The sequence below is a fragment of the Acinonyx jubatus genome, chromosome X, assembly GCF_027475565.1.
Source record: "Acinonyx jubatus isolate Ajub_Pintada_27869175 chromosome X, VMU_Ajub_asm_v1.0, whole genome shotgun sequence".
Lineage (NCBI taxonomy): Eukaryota > Metazoa > Chordata > Mammalia > Carnivora > Felidae > Acinonyx > Acinonyx jubatus.
In genome coordinates, this window is record NC_069389.1 from 12,491,693 (window position 1) to 12,504,553 (window position 12,861).

Consider the following 12,861-nt stretch of genomic DNA (forward strand, 5'->3'; position numbering starts at 1 on the left):
AAGAAGGGCGACCTCAGGTAGTAGAGGGAGGAATGTGAGCCTCTAACAGGCTTCAAAGGGAGGACCCAGCCAGAACAGTGGGGTCCCATCGAGTCCTGACCTGTCAGTCGTTGGAGGTGGGGAGCTGGCTCCCCTTGACTTCTAATTCTGTAGTCCCAGGAGAAAAGGGCCTCGATCTGAGGCGGGCAGTCCCAGGATTAGCCAGGGGTCAAAGTGATGACATTTAGGGAGGAATCAGGGAATTACCCACACTCTAACAGAGGAGACACCACAGACCCCCCCTTCCCCACCCCACCCCACCCCCCCGACTCCCGCAACCTGGGAGGCCCAGACTGAGGCAAAGTTGTCAGGCTGAGGAGCCCCCTCATTCCTGCCTGCAGGGTCCTGGAAAGAGGAAGACCTTGATCTAGTGGGATTGGGTCCCAATCCTACAGAGCGAGGAGACCCAGGAACTAGCAGGAGCCAAGGTGAGGACCTAGGATAAGAGAGAATCCCGGCCAGCAGAGAGGGTCACACATTCCCAGCGCCCTGTTCTTAATCGTGGGAAGCCAACCGCTCAGCTCAGGAGCTCCTCACTTCTGTCCGGGGCTCTCGTTCGGGAGGCCCTGGGAGAAAGGGAGCAGTGCCAATTACAGAGGAAGGGGTTCGGGTCCTAACTGGAACTCAGGTGGGGACCCGGAATCCTAGCGAGGACCTCTCCCCAAAAGAGGAGGTGCCCAGAGCCCCGCCCCTGCTGCCGAGCCTGGCAGCCCGTGGCAGGGGTAGTTCGACGTGGAGCACTCCGACTCCCCCCTTCTAGGGACTCAGGGAGCATCTGAGATTGGTGGACTCAAGTGGGTAGAGGGAGGAGTCGCTGGCGCGGATTGAGATCTTTGGGTTGCCGTAGATCCTCCCCTGCGGACAGCCCTCAGAAACCCCTAACAGTGTTGGCCGTTTGTGGCTCACTCTGACTTCCGCCTTGGAAGTTTGGGAAGCGAGGGAGTTCGTCGGAGGGACAGGGCCTCGGATTAGTGGAGGGCGAAATTCCAGGCCTGCTCAGGTTTCAAGGTAAGGACTCTGAATGTGGACCGAGGCCACCACCACACCCAGCACCAAGGAAGCCCCACAGAGTGCTGCCCTAGCGTCCACACCGGGAACCCCGGCACACTTGGGTGTGGACGGCACCATGGAGCGGAGGGCCTAGGCCTAAGTGGGGAGGCCACGGTTTTGCCACGGGAAGAAGCCTGGGCCCTAACTGGAGTCCCGGTGAGACCTTGAGTGCTTATGAGGGGACCTTCCCCTGAAAGGGGGTGAGGGTCCGACCAGATCTAGGAGAAGCAGGCAAGGATGGCCAGATGCCGTGGGCCTGAGTCTAGTGACCGAGGGAGGTGAGGACTTGGCCGTGAGGCTGATGGACCCCGATCAGTAGAGGGAGGAGCCCAGGTTTGGTTGCATGTCAGTGGGGTCCCAAACAGCCCTTCCCCCACTCTTAGCTCCCGAAGGCCCCATACAGCCTCAGATGTACCGAGGGTCCCCTGACTCCAGCCTTGTGGAACTCGGAAAGTGAGGACCTTGGCCCAAAGGGTGTGAATTTAAGTGGAGGATGGAGATCCTGAATATGGACTGACACAACCATCCAGTGGCCTTGCCCCCCACCCCCACCCCGTTCTGGGAGGTTCCAGCAGAGCTGTGGGGCTGACCTGCTTGAAATGTTCCAGGGAGAGGAGGGTGTTGTCTAGGGGAGTGGCCCCAATTCTGCAGCAAGAGGAGACCAGAGCCCTAACGGGAGTCCAGAGTGAGAACCCTGAGTGCTAAGGAGACGACTTCAGCCCAAAAGAGGGGGCAGACCAAAACTCTACCCATGCTCTCAGTTCCAGGAGGCTCTAGGTAGGTGTCCCCCATGTGGTCTGTCCCGGCTTCCCCTCCAGCGACTCAGAGTGGAGCAGGATTCTCGCACACAGTCGTGACACCGAGGCTTTTCTTTCCAGGAAGCAACTTTATTCGTGCAGGCACCGCTCAGTTGGGTTCGTACCAAAGAAATGAGCCCCGAATGCCACATGGCATAGTTTTTTTTATATATTTTCTACTTCTTTGTCTCCCATACATGGGAGCACACAAACATGCAGTGATTAACTGGTCTCATGTTACAAGGTCATGAGGGATGTTGTCACGTACCCGTATAGCCAAGTTGCCTTGAGGTTTTTGTTTTGTTTTGTTTTGTTTTGTTTTTCTCTCCTTAGGGAGGGGACCCTACTACAAGAGAAGTGAGGACCTTGATCTGGGTCTGGTTCACTCAGTTCATTAGAATGAGGAGTCAGAAGTCCTACTCTGAGCCAAAATCAGAACCCTGGGTGAGGACTGAGCTAATGACCCAGTGGAGAACTGTGGGATCCCATAGGGTCCCCTCCTTGTTCTCAGGCTTTGTAGGCCCCCAGCAGCCTCGGTAGGATGTGGCTCACCCTGGCTTCTAACGCTGGGGTCCCATTTAAGCAAAGACCTTGGTGTAAAAGGTGTGGACTCAGGCCCACTGAAGGTGGAGGCCCAGGACCGGTCACGTGGCAAGGTGAGGATACTGAGTGAGGAAATGGGGACCAGTTAACTCCCAGTGGTGACGGTTGCACCGAGCCTAACCCCTAGGAGGCCCAGGGCAGAGCTGACAGATTCAGATGGCCCCTGACTTCAGCTTGCAGGATTTCAGTAAATGAGGGCCTTGGTTTAAGGACTGGCTGCCCCAGTCCAGCAGAGAGAGGAGTCCCAGGCCCTACAGGGAGTGAAGGTAAAAATCCCGTGTGAGCACTGGGGGAAAACCACTTCAGAACAGAGGAGGCTGCGCGAAGTCTTCCCTGTGGTGTCAGCCTGGACGGCTGTGTGCAGCGCTCTCGGGGGGGATGACTCATTTCTTAGGTGGCAGGGAGCTGTTTCAGACAGGAGCAGAGAAGCGAGGGTCTTGGATGCAGGCAGGACTAGCAGGCTGTGGACTATGGCAGCTCTGACTTCCTCCAACAGGTCCTCAGGGGACAGATTGAGAGAACAGAAGCCCTGCGGAGTCCTACAGCAGCGCCCTCAAGGACACCAATGGTGGGGAGGGGGGGGCATTCTTAAAGCCACAATGACATCTCCCTGCTGAAGGGACTCACACCCTTTTATCCTCGTCCTCCAGGTGCCCACAGCACGGGCCTTCCAGTGACACTCAGCCCGCCATTCCTAGGCACGGTCATGCCTCGAGGTCAGAAGAGTAAGCTCCGTGCCCGTGAGAAACGCCAAAAGGCCCGAAGTGAGAGCCAGGGTCTCGCGGGAGCTCAGGCCACTGCAGCAGTGGTAGAGTCTCCCTCCTCCCCCTTGCCTGTTTCTGAGGGTGCTCCCCCGCACCCCCCTGCAGCAGGTTCTCCCCAGAAGTCTCCCAGGGCCCGGTCCGCCAGCAGCCCTGCTGCAGCCATTTCGGGCTCCAGTTCTGATGAAGGTGCCAAGAGCCAAGGGGAGGAAAGCCCAGGTTTGTCCCACGCCCCGCCTTCCTCTGAAAGCGCTCTCAGAGATCATCTGAGCAAAGAGGCGGGCCTGTTGGTGCAATTTCTGCTGCACAAGTATAAAGTGAGAGAACCCATTACAAAGGCAGAAATGCTGCAGATTATCAGCGAAGAGCACCAGGAGCAATTCCCCGAGATTCTCCGGAAGACCACTGAGCGCATGGGGCTGGTCTTTGGCCTTGACCTGAAGGAGGTTGACCCCAGCGGTCAGTCTTATGCCTTTGTTAGGAAAGGGGATCTTCCCGTCGAAGGGCGTCTGAGCGACGGCGTGGGCTTTCCCAAGAATGGGCTCCTGATGCCCCTCCTGAGTGTGATCTTCATGAATGACAACCGTGCCACCGAGGAGGAGATGTGGGAATTCCTGAATGTGTTGGGGGTCTATGCTGGGAGGAGGCACCCGCTCTTTGGGGAGCCCAGGAAGCTCATCACCAGAGATCTGGTGCAGGAAAAGTACCTGGAGTACCGCCAGGTGCCCGACAGTGATCCTCCTCGCTATGAGTTCCTGTGGGGTCCGAGGGCCCACGCTGAAACCAGCAAGATGAAGGTCCTAGAGTTTTTGGCCAAAGCCAGCGATACTGTCCCCAGTGCCTTCCAGGCCCATTATGAGGAGGCTCTGCGAGATGAGGAAGAGAGAGCCCAGGCCAGAGCTAGTGAAGTTCAAGACAGGGCCTTCACTTTGTAGTCGGGAAGTGCTGTCAACCTTAAAGCAGCGGGGAGTCAGGTGGAGCTGGAGACAGCAGAGTATAGTTCTTCTTTGTGTTCCTGTTGTTTAGAAATAGCATATAGATTTCCCTCTTTGTTTCTCAGCTTTCCAGGGTGTTGTTTTTTAAAAAGTTGATGAAGTACAGAATGTACGTTTATGAATGACGTGGCTCGCATATGTATTGCTGGTTACCACATTTGAGAGTAACGGTTTTGTATTTTGTAAGACAAATTGAAAACCCTTGCATCTTCTATTGTGATCCAATACAAGAAACACATAGCACTGGAATAGGGAGTTTCGGTAAAATGTAAGAGAACCCCACAGTGACACAGTTGAGGCAACAAGATAGTGAAATAAATAAAAAGTGGTTAATTCTTGGTTTTTCTTATTCCTTTCACTCTTTCTTTTGGTAAAATTAAAAGGTATATACCTGGATTTGCTTAGCTTTTCAAGAATGTGGGAGAAATCAAACTGTCGTAAATTAGAATTCTTGCTCACTATCCCTTTTGTTCACCAAGCGTGAGTGGAGCACCTGCTCTTTGGAAGGCTTCCTGTGAGTTCTAGGATGTGTGCGCCAGGCCCAAACCCTGCCAATGACATTTCAGAGTCCAAGAGAAGCTATCACATAAGGAACATGGTGAGATACATCCCTAATCCTGAAGGGCAGTGAACAGAAGGGAGAACAAGGGAGGAGATTCTACGTGGAAGCAGTCCGGGATACATACCCTGAGCCAAGGCAGGCTGGGAGCCTGGGAAGCTGTTGGTCCCTTTGTGGGAGGGAATGTTAAGTTTGGCTGCATGGAGGGTTAGCTGAAGCTGTTGAAATGGTGAGCGGGGACCAGAACCCCAGATGGCGGGTCTCTCAACGGACAGACTAGGTCGGCCATGGAAAATGGCTCCTAACAGTTCCTGAGGGATGTGGTGAACTAGAGACAAGTGCCCGCCCACCTGGGACGGCTGGAAGGACTGCTGTGCTGTTCCTGAGCAGGTGCACTAGCCAGGTGTTTTGTGCACTCAGTGTCCAGGGATTTTCTTAGAATAAGGGTGATTGTGGGGGGCATCTGGGTGGCTCAGTCAGTTAAGCATCCAAGTTCGGCTCAGGTCGTGATCTCACAGTTCGTGGGTTCAAGGCCCACATTGGGATCTGTGCTGATGGCTCAGAGCCTGGAGCCTGCTTCAGTTTCTGTGTCTCCCTCTCTCTCTGCCCCTCCCCAGCTCTCTCTCTCAAAAATGAATAAACATTTCTTAAAAATTAAAAAAAAAAAAAAAGAATAAGGGTGATTGTCAGCCACTTTGCCCTGGCTGGGGTGGGGGTGGGGGTGGAGGGTAGGCGTCAATCACTCCATTAAAAAGAAACCTAAATTAGGCATTCTTCTGTGTAATATGGAATATTCCAAATGAGGTCTAGATTTTTGGTGGTGGTGAAATGAGTAAAAACAGAGATGGATCAGGGCACTTGGGTGGCTCAGTCGCTCAAGGGCCCAACCCTTGATTTCGACTCAGGTCATGATTCCAGGGTTGTGGGATTGAGCCCCTCCGTGGCACCTACTTAGGATTCCCTTTCTCTCCCTCTGTCCCTCCCCTGCTCACGCTCCCTCTCTGTCTCTCTAAATAAAAAAAAATAGAGATGGATTAAATGCAAGCACAGTTGAGAGGGTAGCAAGTCACTGCCATTTGCACACCTGTAGTAGCTTCATGGCGTATCCAACTGGGAAGTCCACTACATGCCCGCATCAAATGACTAAGCATTTTATGGAGAAATATTAGTTTTACTTAGTAAGTAGAATTTGGCTGATTTGGGTTTTTTGAGTTTTTTTCTAGAATACTGCATATTCTTTGACTTCCTCCTCAATTAAAAAAAAAAAAATCCCAGCGTGGTATGTGATATTGTCTGGGTCAAAATAATCATGGGAATAATTGCTCTTCAAAAAAATCTCAGTACTTGTCAGGCTCTGACCTGGATTTGCCACATATATTCTGTACATCCATCAGTCTTGGGAGGCGGGGCTTCTCACACTTGCTCCGCAGACAAAGAACCAGGGGTTCAGAGAGTACGCTAACGTGAGTGAGGTCACGCTGCTGCTAGGTTGCAGGGCCAGTGTGGATCCATGGCCTGAATTCATCTAGAGCCCACGCTATGCTGCGCCTCTCAGCCAGACTCAGATATCGTGTGTCATGATTCACATTTCCTTTCACTACCCTGAGATATGTCTCAGGCGAGAAAAAGAGGGCTCTGTGCACAAGCTACTGGTGTGGAATACACAGCTAGAACAATAAACTATCAAGTGGTGCAAATAAAGAAAAAGACATTTGGTGACAATATGATCATCTACATATGCAACGCCAGATGACCTCAAAAGATAGGGGCTTACAAAATCATCTCCATCCCTGCCTCATAGAAAGTCAGTGTGTTAGAACCAAAGTCACAGAAGAGGCTAAGTCCAGTTGGTGAAGAGAAGGAATAAATCAGCCGGCTTTTGCTCTGACAGCCCTAGCCACCTTGAGCTACAGCTGCCCCGTGTCCCGCCGCCCCTGCCACACCGATTTCATCTGCAAGCTTCATCTCGAGTTTGCAGGGGCGTAGCATTTCCTAGGAAGGCTTTAAAAAAATTTTTTTTAAGTTTATTCGTTTTTGAGAGAGAGAGACAGAGCGTAAGCGGGGGAGGAGCAGAGAGTGAGGGAGACACGGAATCCGAAGCGGGCTCCAGGCTCTGAGCTGTGAGCTCATGAACCGAGAGATCATGCCCTGAGCTGAAGTCAGATGCCTAACCTACTGAGCCACCCAGGCGTCCCTAGGAAGCCTTTAATTCAGGGACAGGAGCCAAGATGTGGAACGCTCTGTAGGAGAATGGGAGATCAACACCCCAGGATATAGGTGGTCTCACACAGACTAACCTGTGGCTGCCCTCAGACCTATAGGCTTGTCAGGAACATTAGAGACTTGGTCTACGGAGGGTGACCTCAGGTCAGTAGAGGGAGTGGTGTGAACCGCTGATAGACATCAAGGGGGCCAGGGGGGGGGGGACCTAGAAGGAAGAATGAGGAAAGGACTCAACCAGAACAGTGGGATCGTGTGAAGTTGTGCCCCAGCTGTCAGCTCTTGGGGGTCCAGAACAGTTGTGGCTGGATTTGGCTCACCCTGACTTCCAACTCAGTAGTGCCAGGAAGGTGAGATCTGAGGGCAGCAGCCCAGGTCAGCTGAGGGTGGCATCCCAAGAACGGGCCAGACACCACAGTGCTTGGTGTCAAGGTGAGGGCAGTGGAGGGGTGAGGGCAACACCCACCTAAGAACATAAGAGACACCCCAAATCTCCCCTGCTCCTGCCCGAGCTGGTAACCCTGGGAGGCCTAGAGGAGATTTGTTAGATTGGGGAACCCCCCCTCCCGCCTTTTCTGCCTGCATGGTAGCAGGAAGAGAAGAGTCTAGTGGGGGTGGCCCCAGTTCTGCAGAGATGGGAGACTCAAGAACTAATGAATCAAGGTTAGGACTCAGTGATATGAGGGGACTCCCCTCAGCACAGAGGTTCCCACATGTTCTTATCTTGGGGTGCACAGTGCAGAGCCCTTCAGTTTTGCCTGGGGAGTCACAGGGACGGGAGGACCTCGGTGTAACGGGTGGCTCCAGTGTCACAGAGGTAGGAGTTTTGGCTCTAATTGGTGTCCAGGTGAGAACCCTGAGTAGTAATGAGAAGAACCCTCCCCAAACCATGGGGCTTCCCAGAGCCCCAGCCCTGCTCTTGGCATTGGGAGGCTGGACGCAGGGGTAAGCAGACTTATGCCCCATGTCCTAGGCACTCAAGGAGGTGAGGACTTGCGTGTGAGGCCGATAGACCCAGATCAGCAGGTGCAGGAGTCCCAGGCTGTGATGCATGTCACTGGGGTCCCAAACAGCCCTTTAGCTGCTGTCAGCCCTCAGAGGTGCCGTACAGCTCTGGCCAGATGCAGCTCACCCTGACTTTCTCCTCGGGGAATCCAGAAGGTGAGGGTATTGGTCTGAGGGGCACAGACTCAGAAAAGCGGAGGATGAAGTTCCAGGATCTTGTCAGGTTTCCAGGCAGGGCCCCTGAATGTGGACTGAGGAACGCATTCTGTCCATAACCAAGGGCGCTAGCCAGTGATCCACGCTGCCCGTCCCTCCCCTCCCCCCCCCCCCCCCCCAACGCTCTCTCCGTACTGGGAGGGTGGACAGAGCTGTGGGCTGACTTCTGCCTGGAAGATCTCAGGAAAGGAAGGGCCCTGGTCTAATGAGATGGTCCCAATTCTGCTGAGACAGGAGACTGAGACTGGGTCCTAACTGGAATCCAGGTGAGAAACCCAAGTACCAACCAGAGGACCTCTCTCACAACAGGGAGGCCACCCAGAGCTCCACTGGGAGTCCTGGGAGCCCCAGGCAGGGGTGGTTCAGTGGCCGCCCTGAACTCTCCCTCTAGGGTGGCAAGGGGTAAGGGCTTTGTTCAGAGGCTGGTGGGCTCATGTCAGCAGAGAGACTTCCAGTGAGCCCAGGCCAGAGAAGGCTCTCACTGAGCTGTCAGCCCCAGCTGCCCCCTGGCAGGGATGGTGGCTGAGGTGTCCCTTTGCCTCCTCCTAGGGATCCCAGGGAGGGGAGGGCCAGGTTTTAGGCGTCAACTTCAGCAGAGCATAAGGGAGGGGCTCAGGCCCTGCCGACAGTTGATATGATGGTGCTGACTGTATACTGAGAGGATCCTCACTACCAGCCCCTGCTGTCACCCCAGGCAAGGCCGGCAGGCTGTGGCCTAAGGTGAGTTTGTAAGGGTTAAATTGTAGTGTAGGGCTAACGCTTAGCTTGAAAAATAACAACTTTGTTCTGACACTGAAGGTCAAAAGATAACAGCCTTGCTTTTACTCTTGTAAATCATACTTCATACTCTTGTGAATCAGGCTTTACCAATGAAGGAAACAAAAGCTCAAAAAAAGAGCATCAGAGACAAGGTCAAGGAGATCCACTGGTTGCAACTTAGCGGCAGAAAGTCTAAAATAATCACCTCATTCGATAACTGTTTCTGACTCATCTGGCAACTGTTTCTAACTCATCTGGGAACTGTTTCTCTGTTCTGTTCCCAGATAACGATAAAACGATGTGATCGGCTTTAAAAACTCTGTACCCCGGCTGTTCGGAGCCACACTCTTATCAAGAGCGTTGGTCCCGATCGGTCGGCCTTGCCTCTCATTGTAATAAACTTTGTTACGACTGTCACTGGTGCCCGTAGCATTCTGTTTCAGGAGTCGTGTGGATGCAACAAGTTCTAACTTCCCCAGGGAACCTCGAGGGACAGGCTGAGCAGGAGAACCAGGAAGACTGTCGGGTCCAACAGCAATGCGCCCTCCCGACACACTCCTTTCTGCTGTTCTTAGCGACAGTCACCAAGTCACGAGGTCACAAGAATAAGTGCTACGCCCATGGGAAAAGCCACCAGGCCTGAGATGAGTCCCAGAGTCTCGGGTGCTCATGCTACTACGACAGTGGAAGGACAGTCCGTGTCCTCTCCCTCTTGTGGGCACATTCCCCGGGGAGAAGGGCGACGTCAGGTCAGATAACATTCTCCATGAGCCTCAGAGAGCTCCAACCCACCACTGATTTCTGTGGCTGTTTTACGCACAGAATCTTATGAAGGTGCTAAGAGCAAAACTGAGGAAAGCACGAGTTCTTGCCAGGAAAATGTAAATATTTTTTTAATGTTTAAATGGGGGAGGGGCAGAGGGAGAGGAAGAGAGAGAATCCCAAGCAGGCTCCCGCTGTCAGTGCAGAGCCCAACACAGGGCTCCATCTCACGACTGTGAGATCATGACCTGAGCCGAAATCAAGAGTTGGACACTTAACCGACTGAGCCACCCAGGTGCCCCTAATGTGAATTAAAAAAAAAAAAAAAAAAAAAAAAAAAAAAAATATATATATATATATATATATATATATATATATATATATATATATAGTTTATTTATTTTTGAGAGACAGACAGAGCTTGAGCAGGGGAGGGGCAGAGAAAGAGGGAAACACAGAACTCAAAGCAGGCTCCAGGCTCTGTGCTGTCAGCACAGAGCCCAACGCGGGGCTTGAACTCACAAGCTGTGAGATCATGACCTGAGCCAAAGTCGGACGCTTAACCGACCGGGCCACCCAGGCACCCCAATATATTTGTATCATTGTTCACTAGAGAGGAGTCCCCTAAGTCAGCTATATGGGACCACGAAAACCAGACACAGTATGAAATGGCTTTTCTTTTCCAATGAGATACCCATCGTACCACTCCTTAAATCAATCAAATATGCACACAAAAAAGTGGCAAAGATAAGTGGGCTTGGTCAACATCCCCGCAAATAGTCAAGAATGGGCAAAATGAAAACTGAGAAACAAGAATGTGAGGAGAACAGGGGAGGAAGTGTTGGCCTCAAACTAAGCTCTGAGAAGAACTCATAGAACGGTGAGGCTATGAGCAAGCACTTGAAGGATGGGCAGATGTGCAGTCTGGAGGTGAGGAGGACTGAGAAGGACCTCTAGGGTACAAGGAGTCTCTCGCCACACATCCCCACTGAACCCTTTATTCAATTCTCTGTGCAATTATTGGGGAGCCAGGGGGTTCCAGGCTGCCCAAGAGGAGAGCTAGCCTTGGCTTTGTGCACGACAATGGACAAGTGAACAAGACAGTCCCCCTTTCTCATGGGCCAACAGACTAGGGATAAAAGATCTTAGTATGCTTTGACATTTAGATTCTCCGAAGTGTGAGAACCCTCGGTCACAAGCTAGCAGGAAAAAACAAGAGCTTGACAAAATCAGGAGTGCCTTTCTTTTCTGGGTTAAAGTTAATATTCATTCTTTTACAATGAGTCAGAAATTTCAGGACATCAATGCATTCAGCCTTGGCTTTTCATCTAGTCTAGTCATCCAGAGGGATTGTGATACAACTCCTCCCTTTTATTTTGTAACTCTGAAATCTATATTGCATACAGAAAAGCCTGTAAAATATGTGTGTAGAGTTTAAAGAATAATTACGTGAACACTTATGTGCTCACGTGAAAATTAAGAAATAGAACATTGTCGGTAACTCAGTAATCCCCAGTGTCCTTCCTTAATGATATACAACTTCCTACCTCCTATGGACTGAATGATTGGGTCCTCCCCTTCCATATGCTGAAACCCCAAGGGCATGCTATTTGGAAGTGGGGCCTTTGGAAAGGGAATTAGGTCATGAGGATAGAAACCCCATGGTGGCATTAGTGTCCTTAGAAGAGGAGAGCTAGCCTTTCACCCACCCCTTGAGAGGACATAACAAGAAAACATCCCTCAACAAGCCAGGAAGAGGGCCCTCACCAAGACCTGAAGCTGTGGCACCTTGATCTTGGACCTCTCAGCCTCCAGAACTGTGAGAAACAAATGTCTGCTGTTTAAGTGACCCAGTCTATGGTAATTTGTTGTAGCAGCTGGAGCTAAGACACTACCCCAGAGGTAATCGCTATTCTGAATTTTGTTATTTGTTTTCTTTTCCCCCGACTTTGAATACATCTTTAAACAATCTAATCCTTTGTCCAGTTTTACCTGCCTTTGAACTTTATATAAATGGACCTACACTGTAGGCAATCACCTGAGACTTGCTTTCTTTGCTATTATGTGAGGTATTCACTCACGTTGAAGCACACAGTCCTCGTTCGCTCGTATTCATTGCTGCTGTAAGATTTGTTTTGTGCCAGTCCCAGCCTATCGATAAGTAGTGTTACGGCTGGACGGGCCTTGTGGTTCTTACTATGATTGTAAGGTGCTCTTCAGCAATAACCAATAACCACCAGGGAACTTGGGAAAAAATGAAGGTTTATTACTTACGGGACCTGGAAATTACACAGCACACCTGGGGCTACACAATGAGGTTGCAGGTAGAGAGAGAGAGAGAATACCAGCTTAAGGGCCTGGTGTTCTGCTTTTATTGGGGTCAAGGATGGGGCCTAGGATTTCCGCAAGTTCACTCTTTATTTGTAAACTGAAAACATAAGGGCAGGAATTCAAAACACAGGAAGAGAAAAAAAATAGCCGCCCAAATGGTCATTTATGGAAATCAACCAAAATTTTTAAAACAAAGAAGCCTGGGGGTTAGGGAGTGGCTTGGCTTTTTATCTAGTCTAGTGTGGCGGGCAATGTATTTATTCAAGATAGCCCTCTTTGAAGTAGATCCTGGGCAATCAAAACTTCAATCAGGCACTTGCATTACAAAAAGAAAAGCCAACTGTCAGGACTTACACTACACATTCCAAGGCATAAATATACCACAATATCTTTATCCACTTTTCTTTGGCTAATATTTGAGTTGTTTAATGCTACCATGAAAACTTTATAGCTTCTCCTGGTTCACTTGTGCAAAAGGCTTTCTAAGTTTCATATCTAGTACTGGAATTACTGGGTCATAGGGCATGCACATGTTCAAGTTTACTAGGTGACTGCCTAACTCTTTCCAAAGTGGTGATACTAATTTTCACCACCGCAGAAGAGAATATGTTGATCCATATCTTTCACCTGTATCTGTATTTTTCCACTTTTAAATTTTTGTCCATTTGATGTATAGCAACGTCTCACTGGGTGTTTACTTTACATTTCCCTGTTACTAATGAGGTTGATGGCCTCTCCATATGTTCGGGCATCTTCTGAGATGT

At 50.9% G+C, this 12,861-nt stretch overlaps 1 protein-coding gene across 1 annotated transcript; it reads left to right on the top strand.

Annotated features, from left to right (window-relative positions):
* Positions 1–621: 621 nt before the first annotated feature.
* MAGEB17 (MAGE family member B17) lies at positions 622–4,568 on the top strand. The gene is made up of 2 exons (XM_015081653.3): positions 622–1,047; positions 3,140–4,568. Exon 2 carries the CDS (start codon positions 3,196–3,198, stop codon positions 4,183–4,185), a length of 990 nt encoding a protein of 329 aa, XP_014937139.2. The 5' UTR covers positions 622–1,047; positions 3,140–3,195; the 3' UTR covers positions 4,186–4,568.
* Positions 4,569–12,861: the final 8,293 nt, after the last annotated feature.

Coding starts and splice junctions, on each gene's coding strand:
- MAGEB17 (XM_015081653.3), top strand. CDS start 3,196: ATGCCTCGAGGTCAGAAGAGTAAGCTCCGTGCCCGTGAGAAACGCCAA.